This window comes from Oncorhynchus masou, chromosome 4 (assembly GCF_036934945.1).
Source record: "Oncorhynchus masou masou isolate Uvic2021 chromosome 4, UVic_Omas_1.1, whole genome shotgun sequence".
NCBI classification, from domain to species: domain Eukaryota; kingdom Metazoa; phylum Chordata; class Actinopteri; order Salmoniformes; family Salmonidae; genus Oncorhynchus; species Oncorhynchus masou.
The window spans coordinates 13,796,328-13,817,293 of NC_088215.1; the positions used below are offsets into that span (position 1 = coordinate 13,796,328).

The 20,966-nt window shown below is 42.9% G+C and overlaps 1 protein-coding gene across 1 annotated transcript in view; it reads left to right on the forward strand.

The window, feature by feature from the left end:
* The first annotated feature begins 9,047 nt into the window (after positions 1–9,047).
* LOC135524139 (E3 ubiquitin-protein ligase NEURL1-like) overlaps positions 9,048–20,966 on the forward strand; it is a 65,604-nt gene continuing 53,685 nt past the window's right edge. Inside the window, exon 1 of the mRNA XM_064951356.1 lies at positions 9,048–9,407. Within this exon, the coding sequence (XP_064807428.1) occupies positions 9,374–9,407 (34 nt within the window). The 5' untranslated portion in view covers positions 9,048–9,373. The remainder of the gene's footprint in view (positions 9,408–20,966) is intronic.

The following is a 20,966-nucleotide window of genomic DNA, read 5'->3' on the forward strand; positions in this document are numbered from 1 at the left end:
AAAATGCTCCATCACACATGACTGAACCTTAGGTCCTGTACTATATTACGGAGAAGCAAGTGATGACCTAAAGTCTTTCTGTCCACTCAAACCTGCGTACTGTTTCCATAATATATTTTGAGATATCCCTCCACACCAAAACATTTCACTGTAGCCCCATAGACATGGAAATCACATTCTCTGTTAAATTGCAGGACCCTGTTTCTTAACAGTAATCCGCCTGGCGACTCAGCAAGATATTAAAGAAGACTGACAGATCTTATTATCACCTCTCCACTTCCCTTCCATCAGTCCTGATGACAACTATGTTACACAAGACACGTAATCGGCTCAAACGTTCACCTTCACTAATACATGTCATGGAGTCACTCGCCCTCTCGGGCATGTTGGATAGTGGTGTAATATACATTGACAAGACGAGGTTTAGGGTTGGTTGTATTATGGTGGGGATATACCACATACTGTACTGATTGAACCCGAAGACATTGTGCTATTACCTTTGAACCTCATTGATTTTCTGTACGAGACAGAAATCATGCAAGAAGTATAGTATGGTTTCCCCTTGAAGACAGTGATGTGCATAGTTATTACCATTTTGTACCACAGCATTGTTGAATACTTGTTTCTGATTGGCGTTCTAGAATGGACATTAAAACCCGATAACGGGACAGTTGGAAAAGATACCGGGACACCTTGCAATCATTACCCAATATGCGCCTACACATGCAGACTGTACTTGCTACAAAGTTACAGAAGGCTAAACCAAAAACTACACAAACTCAAATCAGATGCATTGTAAACGCAGGTTCAACAGGTAAAAAACGAAGCATTGATTTGTTTTTGCAGAAGCATATTTTTGGGGGGAGCATCTGATGACCTAAAGTGGTGAGCGATGAACATGAATTTCTCCTGTCCCCTCCGCCGCTAAAGCTGTCAAATCCACCCACATGTTTCTAGTTTGACAGCTGTTTTAAGCAACTGATATTTTTGAATTCTGTTGTCATGCAGTATTGGCAGGTTTGCTAGTTTTTAAACTACTTAGCTTGCTTGTAGCCTAGTGTTTGATATGCAACGCAATCTCCTCATACTTAACAGCCAGTGTTGACGAGTGTCCTGACGAAAAGGCAACGTTTTCTAACAATGCCAGACGAAATCTAGCATTATCAGCTCATTGTTGTGTGCAAATTACAGGCCGCCCCCAGGTGGTGAGGGTAGGTAACAACATCTCCTCCCCGCTGATCCTCAACACTGGGGCCCCACAAGGGTGCGTTCTGAGCCCTCTCCTGTACTCCCTGTTCACCCACGACTGCGTGGCCACGCACGCCTCCAACTCAATCATCAAGTTTGCGGACGACACAACAGTGGTAGGCTTGATTACCAACAACGACGAGATGGCCTACAGGGAGGAGGTGAGGGCCCTCGCAGTGTGGTGTCAGGAAAATAACCTCACACTCAACGTCAACAAAACTAAGGAGATGATTGTGGACTTCAGGAAACAGCAGAGGGAACACCCCCCTATCCACATCGATGGAACAGTAGTGGAGAGAGTAGCAAGTTTTAAGTTCCTCGGCATACACATCACAGACAAACTGAATTGGTCCACTCACACAGACAGCATCGTGAAGAAGGCGCAGCAGCGCCTCTTCAACCTCAGGAGGCTGAAGAAATTTGGCTTGTCACCAAAAGCACTCACAAACTTCTACAGATGCACAATCGAGAGCATCCTGGCGGGCTGTATCACCGCCTGGTACGGCAACTGCTCCGCCCTCAACCGTAAGGCTCTCCAGAGGGTAGTGAGGTCTGCACAACGCATCACCGGGGGCAAACTACCTGCCCTCCAGGACACCTACACCACCCGATGTTACAGGAAGGCCATAAAGATCATCAAGGACATCAACCACCCGAGCCACTGCCTGTTCACCCCGCTATCATCCAGAAGGTGAGGTCAGTACAGGTGCATCAAAGCTGGGACCGAGAGACTGAAAAACAGCTTCTATCTCAAGGCCATCAGACTGTTAAACAGCCTGTTAAACAACACTGACACTGACTCAACTCCAGCTACTTTAATAATGGGAATTGATGGGATATTATGTAAATATATCACTAGCCACTTTAAACAATGCTACCTTATATAATGTTACTTACCCTACATTATTCATCTCATATGCATACGTATATACTGTACTCTATATCATCGACTGCATCCTTATGTAATACATGTATCACTAGCCACTTTAACTATGCCACTTTGTTTACATACTCATCTCATATGTATACACTGTACTCGATACCATCTACTGTATCTTGCCTATGCTGCTCTGTACCATCACTCATTCATATATCCTTATGTACATCTTCTTTATCCCCTTATACTGTGTATAAGACAGTAGTTTAGGAATTGTTAGTTAGATTACTTGTTGGTTATTACTGCATTGTCGGAACTAGAAGCACAAGCATTTCGCTACACTCGCATTAACATCTGCTAACCATGTGTATGTGACAAATAAATTTGATTTGATTTGATTTGAAATTAATTGTGACTGTTAGCCATAACTACGTGGCTAGTTATAAAGCAAGGGATAAGAATGTTACCAGCGAGCATGGCAACGTAACATAAAGAACGATCGACTGGGTCGCGTCCATAAATATCAAACTAATCGAACGAACGACTGGGTCGCATCTCGAGCAACCAAAACATGAGTGATTTTTTTTCTACCTGTAAATGTGTGCTTAGTATTGTTTTCTTTGTCAACTGTGGTATAAGTGGGATGAACAGCTTAAACAAACGCAACGGAATAAATTTTGCTGTTATTCTGGCTGCAGAGGTCGTGACTGTGTAGCCATAGCGAGTTGGCTGGCTAGCTAGCAGCAAGCAAGGGATAAGAACATCGCTACTGAGCATGGTAACGGAATATAAAGAAAGAACAATTGGGTCGTGTCCGTAAATATTGTACTACCCTGGGTTTATAAGCGCGGAAATCAACTCTGAGCATGCTTTTGCGGTACAGTCGAAAGCACGCCGGACCCCGGCCTCGGAGGTCGAGTGTTCGAGGCCTGATCCCTGCTGTTTCATTACAATATCAAACTAATTGAACGACTGGGATTCGTTTCTCCTAGTGTGTGTGTGTGTGTGTGTCTGTGTGTCACCAGATCTCAACCCAATTGAACACTTATGGGAGATTCTAGAGCTGCACCTGAGACAGAGTTTTCCACCAGCAAAACACCAAATGCAGGAATTTCTTATGGAAGAATGGTGTCGCATCCCTCCAATAGAGTTCCAGACACCTGTAGAATCTATACCAAGGTGCATTGAATCTGTTCTGGCTCGTGGTGGCACAGCACCCTATTAAGATACTTCATGTTGATGTTTCCTTTATTTTGGCAGTTACCTGTATCTCTCAGATCATATGATGTTGTAAAATATATCACCTATTACCATATGGTTTTGCTACAATATAATAATTGTTAATGTTCCGTACATAGTGAAAGAGCTATACAATGTTTATTCCATTCTTCTCTCTTTCTCTCATCCCCTCTTTCATCCCCTCATCCCCTCTATCATATGATGTTGTCGTGTAACCTAGTAATATGTTGCACATGACCCAGTGATGGGACGCTGGAGGCTGGCTCTGAAAAGGGCTAATGTTTGCACCAGACGCGTCACACGGCTCTCTCAGAATCAGACAATACGTTCCGCAGGAGACCCAGTCCAACGTCCCTCCTCAAGCATCTGCTGGCGTACTCCATTTCACCAGGCACTCAGGGATAGGTGGCAGAGCCTGTTCTGTTCTGTGTGTGTGTGTGTGTGTGTGTGTGTGTGTGTGTGTGTGTGTGTGTGTGTGTGTGTGTGTGTGTGTGTGTGTGTGTGTGTGTGTGTGTGTGTGTGTGTGTGTGTGTGTGTGCATGTGTGTGTGTGTGTGTGTGTGTGTGGCTTACCTTGTCATTGTATTGTATTGGACAGTCTTTGTGTCCTTATTTGTCTTGGTGAGTTGCTGTTTATATACGGACACAATTTCATTTTTGTTACACTTTTAGGTCAGGAGGTGGGAGAAGATACAGTGCCCCCTTGAACTTTGCGACCTTTTGCCACATTTCAGGCTTCAAACATAAAGATATAAAACTGTATTTTTTTGTGAAGAATCAACAACAAGTGGGACACAATCATGAAGTGGAACGACATTTATTGGATATTTCAAACTTTTTTAACAAATCAAAAACTGAAAAATTGGGCGTGCAAAATTATTCAGCCCCTTTACTTTCAGTGCAGCAAACTCTCTCCAGAAGTTCAGTGAGGAGCTCTGAATGATCCAATGTTGTGTCTGTTAGTGGAGGGCAGGATCATGCTAATATACAGTGGGGCAAAAAAGTATTTAGTCAGCCACCAATTGTGCAAGTTCTCCAACTTAAAAAGATGAGAGAGGCCTGTAATTTTCATCATAGGTACACTTCAACTATGACAGACAAAATGATTTAAAAAATCAAGAAAATCACATTGTAGGATTTTTAATGAATTCATTTGCAAATTATAATGGAAAATAAGTATTTGGTCACCTACAAACAAGCAAGATTTCTGGCTCTCACAGACCTGTAACGTCTTCTTTAAGAGGCTCCTCTGTACTCCACTCGTTACCTGTATTAATGGCACCTGTTTGAACTTGTTATCAGTATAAAAGACACCTGTCCACAACCTCAAACAGTCACACTCCAAACTCCACTATGGCTAAGACCAAAGAGTTGTCAAAGGACACCAGAAACAAAATTGTAGACCTGCACCAGGCTGGGAAGACTGAATCTGCAATAGGTAAGCAGCTTGGTTTGAATAAATCAACCATGGTAGCAATTATTAGGAAATGGAAGACATACAAGACCAATGATAATCTCCCTCGATCTGCGGCTCCACGCAAGATCTCACCCCGTGGGGTCAAAATGATCACAAGAACGGTGGGCAAAAATCCCAGAACCACATGGGGGGACCTAGTGAATGACCTGCAGAGAGCTGGGACCAAAGTAACAAAGCCTACCATCAGTAACACACTACGCCGCCAGGGACTCAAATCCTGCAGTGCCAGACGTGTCCCCCTGCTTAAGCCAGTACATGTCCAGGCCCGTCTGAAGTTTGCTAGAGAGCATTTGGATGATCCAGAAGAAGATTGGCAGAATGTCAAATGGTCAGATGAAACCAAAATATAACTTTTTGGTAAAAACTCAACTCGTCATGTTTGGAGGACAAAGAATGCTGAGTTGCATCCAAAGAACACCATACCTACTGTGAAGCATGGAGATGGAAACATCATGCTTTGGGGCTGTTTTTCTGCAAAGGGACCAGTACGACTGATCCGTGTAAAGGAAAGAATGAATGGGGCCACATATCGTGAGATTTTGAGTGAAAACCTCCTTCCATCAGCAAGGGCATTGAAGATGAAATGTGTCTGGTGCATTCAGCATGACAATGATCCCAAACACACCGCCCGGGCAACAAAGGAGGGGCTTCGTAAGAAGCATTTCAAGGTCCTGGAGTGGCCTAGCCAGTCTCCAGATCTCAACCCCATAGAAAATCTTTGGAGGGAGTTGAAAGTCTGTGTTGCCCAGCAACAGCCCCAAAACATCACTGCTCTAGAGGAGATCTGCATGGAGGAATAGGCCAAAATACCAGCAACAGTGTGTGAAAACCTTGTGAAGACTTACAGAACATTTGACCTCTGTCATTGCCAACAAAGTATTGAGATAAACTTTTGTTATTGACCAAATACTTATTTTCCACCATCATTTGCAAATAAATTCTTAAAAAATCCTACAATGTGAATTTCTGGATTTTTTTTCCCTCATTTTGTCTGTCATAGTTGAAGTGTACCTATGATGAAAATTACAAGCCTCTCATCTTTTTAAGTGGGAGAACACAATTGGTGGCTGACTAAATACTTTTTTGACCCACTGTTATAACCCAGGCTGCAGCCGAATGCTAAGATTTTTTTGGAAACATGTCCGACTGGTTTCCAGGTGCCATGAAAATGATGTGTTGATGTTTTTTCATCTATAGTTTGATATCATAAACCGCCGTCTGTTCTTGATCTATCAAACTGTTCTCGATTTGGTACAGACTGGTAAGAGAATCGACTGATCGACTGATCAAGGTACAGATACGTCCCACAAGGTTAATGTCCCCTCATTAATATACCAGATAACGTCATCAACTGAATCAGATACTTCATTTTTGTATTTTTTTAATTTCACCTTTATTTAACCAGGTAGACCAGTTGAGAACAGGTTCTCATTTACAATTGCGACCTGGCCAAGACAATGCAAAGCAGGGAGACAAAAACAACAACACAGAGTTACACATGGAATAAACAGACATACACACAATCGAAAAATCTATATACAGTCAAATCTACAAATCTTACTTAACATAGTGATGAGGCCTGATACTGGTATTGGAAATTTCCCCCAATTTTTTTTTGACCTTTTTCACAGTCTTCCCTCACCGCCTGTAGTCTGACATGGGATATTTGATTTTCAAACAACCAAACTGCCAGAAGCCAACAAACGTGTTTGTTCTTGTAGCATAACTAGGAAGCAGACAGTTAATGATCAACTGACATTCTGTTAGCATACAGTGTAACTTAACACTGTGCATGTTCCCCTTTAGGTCGTGTGTGTGCGTGTATGTGCGTGCGCGCGTGTTTGTGCTTGCACCTTTGTCTACACTAAGGCTAATTTCCCGTAGGAAGTATCCATTTGAAATAAATCACTAGGCACAGTCAATCACATTGACCTGAGACACAACCTCATTATCTTTTGGATAATAAACAGAGGCAGAAACGAATCAAACTCAACAAAAAGATAAGACCTATTAATGATTCTTTCTTCCTTTTAGTTTTATTTGAGAATGACAGATGTACAGAAGACAGTTTTTCCAACCCATATTCCCATTATTATGGACATACAATTCTCACCGCCTGTAGTCTGGTGCAACCACAGATAACAAACACACAATGGAGTAGTCGTAAATCCTAAACTCTGTGTGTGTGTGAGCGTGCGTGCGTGCGTGTGTGTGTGTTTGGCAACCATTGCTGAGGCTAAACAGGACGTAGCCCAAAAATATGTTGTGGGATAGGACGGACCAGGACAGCTGGGGTACTTACTAATGGAACGAGCCAGGGCTGTCAGGGCTCTCCCTTTGAGTCAAGACAATAAGGAGCGTAAAGCTTTCCCAAAGACACTAAAATAAAAGTGTGTTTCTGTTGGAGTGAGTGTGTGTGTGTGTGTCTGGGGGGGGGGATCCATGCAGGCGCCAGATGAGTGTGACTGTAGGTCCACATCCCAGAACCAGACCACTTTTATTTATTTTAGTGAGTTAAGTAAGGATACAGTATCTACACCTGGAGTCACAAAGAACCCAACTTTACAGACTTAGTCATGTAACAGATATAGGACTGAGGGCCATGGTCAAAGAGGATCGCTTAAAAGGTTAAGATGGCACGCATGGAGGAGGTCTGTTCTTAAAAACAGGAAGACAAGGGACAGAAGTGTTTTCGCCAAGCGTGTCTTCATGAATGTCAGGAAATTCAAGGAAGTGTTGAACCGGTGTTGAACTGTAATGAGGCTACATTTAGCATCGATCTTTAAGAAGACACGATGGCCTTCGGGGAAAGCAGGCAGGAAGTCCGTCCGAGTCCTCTCATGGAACCTGGTTGGGGTCAAGCTTGGCATGATCACCCTAGGTACTAGCACTACCACCTGGTGTAGACTTTGGTCAATTGGTGACGTGACAAGCATTGGAAAGTAAACCATGTCAGACAACAGCAGTTTTCCTCATTCACACACACACACCCACCCATTCTTACTTATTTAGGCCCAGTGGTCGTGTGGGAGCATCTAGGCCATTGAAAACTCCTCTCCAATTCATTCCACCAATTGAATCGGACTCAATGCATGTATGTTTATATTCAAAATGTGCACACCATGTGTGAGTATGCCGCCTGATCTACAAAAATGAGCCTTCGGTTTGCGGCCCTGATTTAGTTTAGATTGAAGCCACCATCCAGCCTCAAGTGTTTGTTATGGTTTACGTAGCCGGAATCGTTAAAGGGGGAAATGGTCAATATTATTGTCAGTATGATTCAATGGCAATGTTTTCAACTCAAACAAGAAGGGCTTAGCTAACCAGTTGTTTTCATCACTCTCCTCTGAATACTCCAAATGGAACCTTCGAATGCAGTAGTCATTTAATAGGCTCTATATGGTTTGTTTGCTAGTCCTTCTTTTTTCAGTCGATAATAATAGTGTTGGCACGTGTGAATCGGGAATGAGTGATTGGAGGGGAATTTTCCATTCATTGTACAACGCAGAAGGTCAAGATAGTGGGCCTATATGCGGTTCAACTATTCTTCACGTTGGTTGCCTTCACAAGATCCCCCACCACCCACCCCAATTTAACCCCCGATAGAAACACTAAGCCCATAAGCATTTTCATTCACCCTTTTTGCCAATATCACTTACATCTGTCACTCCTAGTCATTCACAAAGACATTATCACCCTTAAGAGATATCTAAGCAGCGAACATCCTTGAGGCTAATGTAAACTACTCCGAGGTGGAGGGGCTCCGATGTCACCGTGGATACGCGATGACAGCTTAAGTCAGTGGCATGACTCTTGAGGGGTAACCCAGGCTGTCTGCCAGGGGCAGAGGGCCACCGAGGCACACCAGGAAGCAGACGGGACTCATATGAGGTGAAAGGCAGAGTGCTGAGGGTAAAGAATGTGACCGCTTGGTTCCTCTGCCCCACTCTGGACCCAAACATAGTATGGTTACTCATGAGAGAGACGGGAGGACACTGTGAGAGATAAGCCCATAGAACTAGCGCTCCAGCATAGCCTATAGCTCTCACATAGTCTGCCTATGTCCACACTCTCCATTGTATAGTATGCACATCTTTATTTTAGATTGACAGTTCTTTAAAATGATTTGCAAGACATCCTCTCTGGAAGGCAATGCAACGTTCGATTCTATTCTATTCCCCTGTATAGCCTACAATGAAATTGTTACTCATATCCTTTGTGATGGTTGGAAACTGGCAGCGAGCGCGTTAACAACACTTTGTCATGACTCCACCTTTTATGTAAATGTCTGTGTGTGAGTGGGGCTCAAGGCGCTGAGGGCGCACAGTGAATGGGGGAGCCGCCTTCACTACCGCTCTGCTTGGTGCTTAGGGAAGCTGGAGTGCACTGTGTTTATATTCCAATCGGGAGAAAGAATCGACCGTTCTGGATGTAGCCTCCAATCATGTTGTCGGCGTTGGAATGTGCATCAATACCGCAAGTGTTTGAATATTGAGAGCCGGGATATAAGGGCTGCCGACTGGAATTGTAGTCATGGGAGGCCAGATAACGCGAAATGCCTTGTACGGTAAGGAAAAATAACGTTTAGATACACATGGATCACGTCACCATTGTTTATACTATACACACTGTAGGTTATCGTTTCGTTCAATATGCAATGCAATGGAGAATAGTTGGAGAGTGCAATTCCTGTCGCGTTAAACAACGTTGCGTGTGTATCAGGTAGGCTACCCAAATTCTGATGTCACAGAGATGTCACACTGGAGACAGTTCATTATAGACATGTGCATATACATTGGCTAGGCTACAGAAGGCTATTCCCTTTGATCAGTGTTATTGTAGAAATACAAACATTGAGGTTTTTCCTTTGGGTTGATTGGATATATTATGTATTGAATGCAGTTTCGTAACTTATAGCAGTTCATAGGAAAACCTGCTGATGTCAATATTCGTCTATCATCCATTTATTCGTTTCCACGTTGATGCCATCTTTTGCGTACTTCCTCAGTCGCCTTCTGTTGATGATAGTTACTGTAGACGCAGTTTGTAAGAAAGTTGCGGTGTTGGTGTGGGGGTTTCCCCCCAAGCCACTCGGGGTGTATTTCAGTTGTCTCACGTTGGTGTGGGGTTCCCCCCCAAGCCCCTCGGTGTATTTCAGTTGTCTCACGTTGGTGTTGGGTCCCCTCCCTCCCCTCCCAAGCCTCTTGGTGTATTTCAGTTGTCTCACGTTGGTGTGGGGGTTTCCCCCCCAAGCCCCTCGGGGTATATCAGTTGTCTCATGTTGGTGTGTGCGTTTCCCCTCCAAGCCCCTCAGTGTATTTCAGTTGTCTCACGTTGGTGTGGGGGTTTCCCCCCCAAGCCCCTCTGTGTATTTCAGTTGTCTCACATTGGTGTGGGGGTCACCCCCCCCCCCCACCCCCCCAAGCCCCTCGGTGTATTTCAGTTGTCTCACGTTGGTGTGGGGGTTTCCCCCCCAAGCCCCTCTGTGTATTTCAGTTGTCTCACGTTGGTGTGGGGGTTTCCCCCCCCCAAGCCCCTCTGTGTATTTCGGTTGTCTCACGTTGGTGTGGGGTTTCCCCCCCAAGCCCCTCGGTGTATTTCAGTTGTCTCACGTTGGTGTGGGGGTTTCCCCCCCAAGCCCCTCGGTGTATTTCAGTTGTCTCACGTTGGTGTGGGGGTTTCCCCCCCAAGCCCCTCGGGGTATATCAGTTGTCTCACGTTGGTGTGGGCGTTTCCCCTCCAAGCCCCTCGGTGTATTTCAGTTGTCTCACGTTGGTGTGGGGTCACCCCCCCCACCCCCCCAAGCCCCTCGGTGTATTTCAGTTGTCTCACGTTGGTGTGGGGGTTTCCCCCCCAAGCCCCTCGGGGTATATCAGTTGTCTCACGTTGGTGTGGGCGTTTCCCCTCCAAGCCCCTCAGTGTATTTCAGTTGTCTCACGTTGGTGTGGGGGTTTCCCCTCCAAGCCCCTCGGTGTATTTCAGTTGTCTCACGTTGGTGTGGGGGTCACCCCCCCCACCCTCCCAAGCCCCTCGGTGTATTTCAGTTGTCTCACGTTGGTGTGGGGGTCACCCCCCCCACCCCCCCAAGCCCCTCGGTGTATTTCAGTTGTCTCACGTTGGTGTGGGGGTTTCCCCCCCAAGCCCCTCGGGGTATATCAGTTGTCTCACGTTGGTGTGGGCGTTTCCCCTCCAAGCCCCTCAGTGTATTTCAGTTGTCTCACGTTGGTGTGGGGGTTTCCCCTCCAAGCCCCTCGGTGTATTTCAGTTGTCTCACGTTGGTGTGGGGGTCACCCCCCCACCCTCCCAAGCCCCTCTGTGTATTTCAGTTGTCTCACGTTGGTGTGGGGTCCCCCCCCCCCACCCTCCCAAGCCCCTAGGTGTATTTCAGTTGTCTCACGTTGGTGTGGGGGTTTCCCCCTGGAAACTGGGGGAAGTCAGTCATATCCAGCTGTGCTGTTAGTGGGCCAACCAAACCAATAAATAAATCAACTTGTGTTTATGTAGGCTATCACAGCTTAGCTCATCCTGTGCATAGCCTTATTGTCAAGTCCCAGAATTACAGTAAATGTCTCTGAAGAACAAAATTTTAAAGGATTCCGTGGGTCTATGAAATGGTACTTTAACAATAAACATGACATGTATTCATTGCGCTTGGACCCTTCAGTGCTGCAAGGCTGTAATTCAGAAAATGAATAGAACGCCGTATCGTTTATCAGTGAGCATAAGCTACGTGTTCTATTATTCAAGTCTATGGGCTGTCACACATGTAGGTCAGAACACGTGTAATAACACGCACAGTCACATCCATCCAAGTAACATAATAAACACAATATACAGTTCACAAAAACACAATGCTGCAGCGATGCATTGGATCAGGTTACTAAAGGCCTTGTCTAGATAACACATGTTGACTTAGTTGTCTGGACCTGTAGCTGTGGAGTGGCTTACCTCCACCATACGGACATCAAGTCCCGCACAGCCTCCCAGGAGTCAGACCACCTGATCATTAGGTCTAATCAAAGCCCATTGAATCCAATTAGGTAGATAAGGACACAGTAGCGTCAGAGATGACACGACAGGACAGCAGAATGACTGTGTGTGCGCATGTGTGTGTGTGTTTGCATGTAGGTGTGTGTGCGTGGCTTCTCACTGTAGAATCAAGGTCAAAGGCCTTAAAGAGAGAAGGAGAGGAGTCCATGTTTACTAGCCTAGTTTCTTGGTTTTACACTGCACTTGCTGTTGCTATATGAAAGGAGTTAGCTGAAATCTAACCGTAAGTATGATTTTAAGTGAGTGAGTTTCGGTGTAAAGGCCTGTTCTGCGGCAGGAAAGTCAGTTCTGAGAGAGAGAGAGAGAGAGAGAGAGAGAGAGAGAGAGAGAGAGAGAGAGAGAGAGATCCTCTATAGGAAGTTCAGTCTCCAAATATGAGCTGCTGATTGATCTGAAAGTCTTATCAAGGTTCCGTACCTTGTCCTTTCGAATATGAAATGTCATTTGGATATAGTCATGGGACGGATGAAATGCACACAGATCACTCATCATGCAGAGGCCAAGAGGCTGTTCATGATTAAAGGCTAAAGTGGTATTACGCATATCATCTGTCTCAAGTCACTGGAGAGAGACACAAAGAGGGAGAGAGGGAGAACATAAAAGAAATAGGAAGAGAGAAAGAAAGAAGTAGCAGAAGAGAGGGAGCAGTTTATTTTTATTTATTTAACTAGGCAAGTCAGTTCAGAACAAATTCTTATTTTCAATGACATCCTAGGAACAGTGGGTTAACTGCCTTGTTCAGGGGCAGAACGACAGATTTGTACCTTGTCAGCTTGGGGATTTGAACTTGCAACCTTTCAGTTACTAGTCCAACGCTCTAACCACTAGGCTACCCTGCCTCCCCAGCAGTAAGACGGGGTCTACTAACAGAGTAGTGCCCAGTGTGTTTAGTCATGGCCTCCTGCCATGGTGTGACAGGAACACATGTCTCGGGGGTCAAGCGGCATTGGTGGGTGCCACCAGTGTCTCCCTCCCTGTGGATTCAGACTGGGTTAACGTGAGTCAACACACACATAGCAACACACACACACACATACACACTTTGTGACAATGCACATACCCCTGTTGTCACATACCCCATATTCCTCTTGACTTGACAGGTCACCTTTGAGGCGGCGCATAACGACTTAGAGCATAGAGTCATTATATTGTCATACTACACCATATCGAAGCTAACATGGTTATTACTTATTGATTGCAGCTGCGTAACATGTGGCAACATGGGTGAGCTCAGGTGTACGACTTAGCGAGACGAGAGTCACGACGTGAGGTCTTTATTAAGTTGGACAGCTCACCTTGCACTCTCAGGTCGTCATGACGCCATGACGGGGATGTCTAAATTATTCAGCTGACACAGTCTCGGTGGAAGCAGAGGGAAAGGCTATTTGAGAACGGAGCTAGCAATGTCGCTAAATTTAGCTTGTGTTAGTAGTATATTTTGTATATATATTTTTTGTGTGTTATTTATGGTATTGCGCACAGGAATAATTTTCCTCTTTTAATCTTGAACATCTGCTCAGTCCCGACTCTCGAGCCATGCGTCTATCAAGTGCAAAACAATTGTGTTGTCATGTCGTTGCCTAGCAGCAGATGAGGTAGCCCAGGTTACCACAAACATAAGTGCTGGCGCCCAGTTAGAAGAGCAGTAGAGCAGAAGGCAATCATAGCTACAGTATCATTGGCAGTAATCTCTTCCTACCTGTAAACCCAGCAGGATAGTGTTGAGTTTTACCCACTTGATCTGTATCTCTGTCATAGCAGCTGTCATTCACACATTTACACTTAGTAACCTCAGCCTAGTATACCTCAGTCTAACTCATATTACCAATATGTTGTTTACACATTTACACTTCGTAACCTCAGCCTAGTATACCTCAGTCTAACTTATATTACCAATATGTTGTTTACACATTTACACTTAGTAACCTCAGCCTCGTATACCTCAGTATAACTTATATTACCAATATGTTGTTTACACATTTACACTTAGTAACCTCAGCCTCGTATACCTCAGTATAACTTATATTACCAATATGTTGTTTACACATTTACACTTAGTAACCTCAGCCTCGTATACCCCAGTCTAACTTATATTACCAATATGTTGTTTACACATTTACACTGAGTAACCTCAGCCTAGTATACCCCAGTCTAACTTATATTACCAATATGTTGTTTACACATTTACACTGAGTAACCTCAGCCTCGTATACCTCAGTCTCACTTATATTACCAATATGTTGTTTACACATTTACACTTAGTAACCTCAGCCTAGTATACCCCAGTCTAACTTATATTACCAATATGTTGTTTACACATTTACACTTAGTAACCTCAGCCTCGTATACCTCAGTCTCACTTATATTACCAGTATGTTGTTTACACATTTACACTTAGTAACCTCAGCCTAGTATACCTCAGTCTAACTTATATTACCAATATGTTGTTTACACATTTACACTGAGTAACCTCAGCCTCGTATACCTCAGTCTCACTTATATTACCAATATGTCATTCACACATGAACACTAGCAACTCCACTCTCCAGAAAATGGAATTGCTTGTCTATAACACAAGTTACTTCTCTATAACACAAATTGCTTGTCTATAACACACATTGCTTGTCTATAACACAAATTGTTTGTATATAACACACATTGTTTGTCTATAACACACATTGCTTGTCTATAACACACATTGCTTGTCTATAACACACATTGCTTGTCTATAACACACATTGCTTGTCTATAACACAAATTGTTTGTATATAACACACATTGTTTGTCTATAACACATTGTTTGTCTATAACACAAATGGTTTGTCTATAACACAAATGGTTTGTCTATAACACAAATTGTTTGTCTATAACACAAATTGCTTGTCTATAACACACATTGCTTGTCAATAACACAAATTGCTTGTCTATAACACACATTGAATGTCTATAACACAAATTGTTTGTCTATAACACAAATTCTTTGTCTATAACACAAATTCTTTGTCTATAACACAAATTGCATGTCTATAACACAAATTGTTTGTCTATAACACAAATTGCTTGTCTATAACACAAATTGCTTGTCTATAACAAAAATTGCATGTCTATAACACAAATTGCATGTATTTAACACAAATTGCATGTCTATAACACAAACTGCTTGTCTATAACACAAACATTACGTATGTATGATGCATAGAGGCACTGCAATAAGAGACAATGCTAGTGCTGTACAGTATATTGTTAGCTTGATCAATGTGAGTGTGATTCGTTGATTCATTTCATAGTTCATCATTTCAAGCCGAAACGCCATTTGCTGATGACTGAAATGATATACACATTGTTCAGACGACCTATGCAAACATCGTTAAAATGTTGTTTGTCACCATGCCTCAGGCTTATTTACAATATTGTGTAAACGCCATTGCCAACAGATGCTTACAGAAAGAAATGTGAAATACGCAGGTCCTGTATTTTGTGTAATCTTTATTTTATAGAACTTTTTCAATCCCCCAATGTCCTGTATTTGTAAGCAGACATTCAAATCCTCTATTCCTGGTGCTGCTCTGGTGAAATAAGAAGTGACTGTGGGTCGATCCTAAGGCTAAACATCTGCCCAGAGTGTGTGCATTCGTGTGTGTGTGCATTCGTTCAAGCCTGTGTGTGCGTGCTCGTGCATGTGTGTGTGTTGGTCCCGGATCTCTGGAGGATGTGTGTATTAAGCTGTGTTTTGTAGAGAAGCATGCCTGGGGAGCTATGGGTGACAGGTGGAAATTAGTTTGTATTTTGTTTCATTTATTTTGTTGTCATTTAGCAGACGCTCTTGTACAGAGCGACTTACAGGAGCAATTAGGGATAAGTGCCTTGCTCAAAGGCACATCGGCCGATTTCACCTAGTCAACTTGGGGATTCGAACCAGCAACATTTTGGGTTCCTTTGCTGAATCTCTTAACTGCTATGCTATCACCCAGCCCACACTTCAATGAAGAGGAGAACGGGGAAGTTCTTATTGCTGTGGGTCTCAGTTGCTGATAGACACCCTGGCAAGCTCCATTGTCCCTGCATTCTTAGAATCCTGCTTGCCCTATGTTGCCACAGCGATTCTGTTTATGGCTTCATTATGCTTTGATTGGCACATTGTATGACAATAGTATGACACAATACCCGTTTTCTTGTGGAATCGTAACTGTGTATTATTAGTAGAATAGTATTATGAGGACTAATACCCTGTGTTGTATGAAGATATAATAGTATTATGTTGACTAGTACTATGTGTTTATGAAGACATTATAGTATTATGATGACTAGTACTATGTGTATTATGAACACATAGTATTATGAGGACTAGTACTATGTGTATTATGAAGACATTATAGTATTATGAGGACAGATACCATGTGTTTATGAAGACATTATAGTATTATGAGGACTAATACCATGTGTTTATGAAGACATTATAGTATTATGTTGACTAGTACTATGTATTTTATGAAGACAATAGGTTTGGGCGGTAACCAAATGTTCATATGTGACCCACCACCTTGATTTGTTCCTATGTAGCAACATTTGAAATGGTGTTTTTTACATTGATAAAAGTAGATGCTCAGAGCTAGAAAATTGTATATCATACACTGAAGTTGGGGAACTATGGGAAAATAATTATTCTTTGAAAGTTGATCAACTTGTAAACCCACTTTTGAGAAAATGGCCCGTAAATGGGTTGGTACACCTACTGGAGAGCTTTTCTTTATCTACACCAATTTAGCATCGTTCACACCCTCTTAAGCCTTAGCCCCACCCATGTCTTTAGGGATTCACTTGTGAGGCCGTGTACTAAACAGAGTGTATCAGCTAGTGTAGTAAACAACCAAAGACTAAAAGTGGTGAGAGTAGTAGCAAAAAGTAGTAGTAAAAATACACTTGATCTAATCCTTGGTCTATATCCTAATCTGACTTTGGTGTTCTTCTTCACATGACCGTCTCTGGTAAACACATACTATATCAAGTAGAATCAATGTTTATTTGTCACATACAGAGGAAACAGAAGGTGTAAACGGTACATTGAAATGGTTACTTGCATAGTGGAGTCTTCTTTTTTAGACCCATAATGCCAACCCATACTATCATGCACCATGCATAAATCTGCAGGTAGCTAAAGCTAACCAACTGGGTTCAATGTTAGCTAGCTAACATGAGGCTATAACTAGCAATGCACATGGCTTTCAAAGATACAAATACTATTACTGCACAGTCATGCATGTAGCATTAGCTAGCAAGCCAGCCAGCTAACGTAAGCTAGCTAGCTAACAGTACGCTGGTACTTTGCAATGAAAACGACTTTCAGACAAAATGAATGTGACAGGTGAAATGAGGAACGTGATCTGTTTTATCTTCGAACGTATTGCACAAGTTGACTGCAGGTATTTACTTCAAAAGTAGCTACAAATATTTTTATTTGGATTCATGTGTGAGGCCATGTACTATGAAAAACTTCAACTAAATGGTTTCAACGTTATTGAGAAACCATATAGTGGCTATTTCCAAGTACCCTGGTATACGATGTCTGGTATACCGCCCAAGCCTCGAAGATGATGACTAGTACCATGTGTATTATGAAGACAATAGTATTATGAGGACTAATTATGTTTTATGTGGGCAATACCATAATGAGGACTCAAGTGCTATTGTATGAATGACAGTTAGAACTGAAAGTGCCCGATGCTAAGATACAACCAGGAAGTCATTACTCCAACGTCAGTTTGTTCTCCTGAACAAATATTTGAATATTTATCCTAGCTGATGGAACACTATTCACATTCTATGCCATTATACTGTCAGTAACCCATGCAGTATGTAGATAAGAATTACATTCCCTCACACTGCTCCAAGAGTGTGTCGTGGCACCCTATTCCCTACATAGATATTTACAGTACATGCACTAAATAGGGAATAGGCTGTTAATTGAGACGCAGCCCACTCAGTCTAGTTATACAACTACAGCAGGAAGATTAGTTTACACTTTTACAAAGATGTTCATTGAAGGATGACATGTCTTAGTCACACAGAAGCCGTGTGTGTTCCGACAGGGATTAGACTTGTCATTACTGTGAGGTCATTAGCGAAATAAGTCCTCACGCACGCACGCGCGCCCGCGCACACACACACACTTCTCCAGGCTACGGAAGGAGAACCACAGTATGCACAATGTTTATCCATAAAGAGACATCCTTGACCTTTGGGAGAGAGGGAGAGAGCAGTCATGTAAGGATTTTAAATGGACACCGACACGCACACACACACACACACACACACACACACTAATGAGGATGTTGCTGTGTTATGAGATGCAGCTTCCGGACTAGAAGGTTAAATAGAGCCATTTTAAAGCCATGACGGTCACCGTGTGTGTGTGTGTGTGTGTGTGTGTGTGTGTGTGTGTGTGTGTGTGTGTGTGTGTGTGTGTGTGTGTGTGTGTGTGTGTGTGTGTGTGTGACAGACACCAACATTGGACACATTGCTGGAGCAACTACACGATCTGGTAGGAGCACCTTATCCCTACCTACAGTGCATTTGGAAAGGATTCAGACCCCTTGACTTTTTCCACATTTTCTTAAGTTACAGCCTTATTCTAAAATTGATTTAATAAATTGTTTTTCTTATCAATCTACACACAATACCCCATAATGACAAAACGAAAGCTGGTTTGTAGAAATGTTTGCAAACGTATTAAAAATAAGAAACAGAAATACCTTATTTACATAATTATTCAGGCGCTTTGCTATGAGACTCGAAATTGAGCCCAGGTGCATCCTGTTTCCATTGATCATCCTTGAGATGTTTGTACAACTTGACTGGAGTTCACCTGTGGTAAATTCAATTGATTGGACATGATTTGTAAAGGCACAAACATATAAGGTCCCAATGTTGACAGTGCATGTCAAAGCAAAAACCAAGCCATGAGGTGGAAGGAGTTGTCCATAGAGCTCCGAGACAGGATTGTGTCAAGGCACAGATCTGGAGAAGGGTACCAAAACATTTCTGCACCATTGAAGGTCCCCAAGAACAGAGTGGCCTCCATCATTCTTAAATGGAAGAAGTTCCTCTGTGGAGATGGGAGAACCTTCCAGAAGGACAACCATCTCTGCAGCACTCCACGAATCAGGCCTTTATGGTAGAGTGGCCAGACTGAAGCCACTCCTCAGTAAAAGGCATGACAGCCCTCTTGGAGTTTGTCAAAATGCCCCTTAAGGACTCTCAGACCATGAAAAACAAGATTCTCTGATCTGATGAAACCAAGATTGAACTCTTTGGCCTGAATGCCAAGCGTCACATCGGGAGGAAACCTGGCACCATCCCTACTGTGAAGCCTGGTGGTGGCACTATCATGCTGTGGGGATGTATTTCAGCGGCAGGGACTGGGAGACTAGTCAGGATCGAGGGAAAGATGAACCAAGCCAAGTACAGAGAGATCCTTGAGTGAAACCTGCTCCAGAGCATTCAGACCCACAGACTGGGGCGAAGGGTCACAGACTGGAGTAAAGGGTCTGAATACTTATGTAAATGTAATATTTCAATTTTGTTATTGTTAATACACTTGGAACAATTTATAAAACCTGTTTTTACTTTGTCATAGATTGATGAGGGGGGAAATTATTTAATACATTTTAGAATAAGGCTGAAACTGAAACAAAATGTGGAAAAAGTCAAGGGGTCTGGATACTTTCCAAATGTACGTTATTTGTACACACAGTATCTGCCTCAATTACCTCGTATCCCTGCACATTGACTCAGTACTGGTACCCCGTTTCTATAGCCAAGTTACCGTTACTCACTGTGTATTTATTATTATGTCTTATTCCTTTCTATTATTTCTCTATTTTCTTTCTCTGCATTGTTGAGAAGGGCCCGTAAGTAAGCATTTCACTATTAGTTTATCGAGCATGTGACAAATAACTTTTTATTTAATTTAAATACCCCTTGTGTCTTGCATTCCTCTCTACCTGATTCATAGAGTTACCTCTTTTTGTGTACAGAAAGAAATCAATCAAATTGGACACTTAACTTAGGCTCCTAGCTCGCTTTTCGCCTTCGAAAATAGCTCGCTAACAGCTAATTAATCATCTTTGGCTAATGGAATCAAAATGAGGTATTCATCATTATAAACAATGTTTCAATGCAGAGCTTGAATAAGAGAGTGGCTCCATGTGTGAACTATGTGTGCACACAGAACATCACCGAAACAATTACCATAATTGGGCTTTTTCATCTCACTATTATACTGTAGGAATTGTACCCTCAACTCTAAAACTACACTCTCAGAAAAAAGGGTTTGGCTGTCCCCATGGGAGAACCCTTTTTCGTTCCAGGTCATTTTTCCCTCTGGGAAAAGGGTTATACAATGAACCCAATAAGGTTCTCCTTGGAACCAAAAGGGTTCTTCAAAGGGTTCTCATATGGAGACAGCCAATGAACCCTTTTAGGTTCTAGATAGCACCTTTTTTTCAAAGAGTTTAACCAATGGCAGCGAGAGCACAAATTAGGCATGTGAAATCCTATCAACAGTATGTATGTATGAGGTGGAAGGACCTGTTACACATGACCGGACTTGGAGCTTCGTAATCATCGGCTACGTCACCCAATATGCTTCCATCCTTCCGCATATGTTACTTGAGGTCAAATTGCAGGCATTGGGACTTTTGTATTTATTTAACTAGGCAAGCCAGTTAAGATGGAACTCCTCATCACGGCCGGTTGTGATATAGCCTGGGATCGAAACGGGGTCTGTAGTGACGCCTCTAGCACTGAGATGCAGTGCCTTAGACCGCTGCACCACTCGGTAGCCCACCTATTGAGAATTAGAAGTGGAATTCTCTGAGAAGGTTGGTCATTCTGAATAACATCCCTCCTATGGTACAGACGTAGGATCTTAATTTGACCACTCTTTTGTTAATGATCATTTTCCTGTACAGCGGGAAATGGAGGCTGTATTCAAGTTAGTGTATTCAAGTTTAAAAAGGCTTCTAAAGGTTGTAATTTCCACTTTTACATTTCTAACTTGATCTGCCGTAATGTAAAA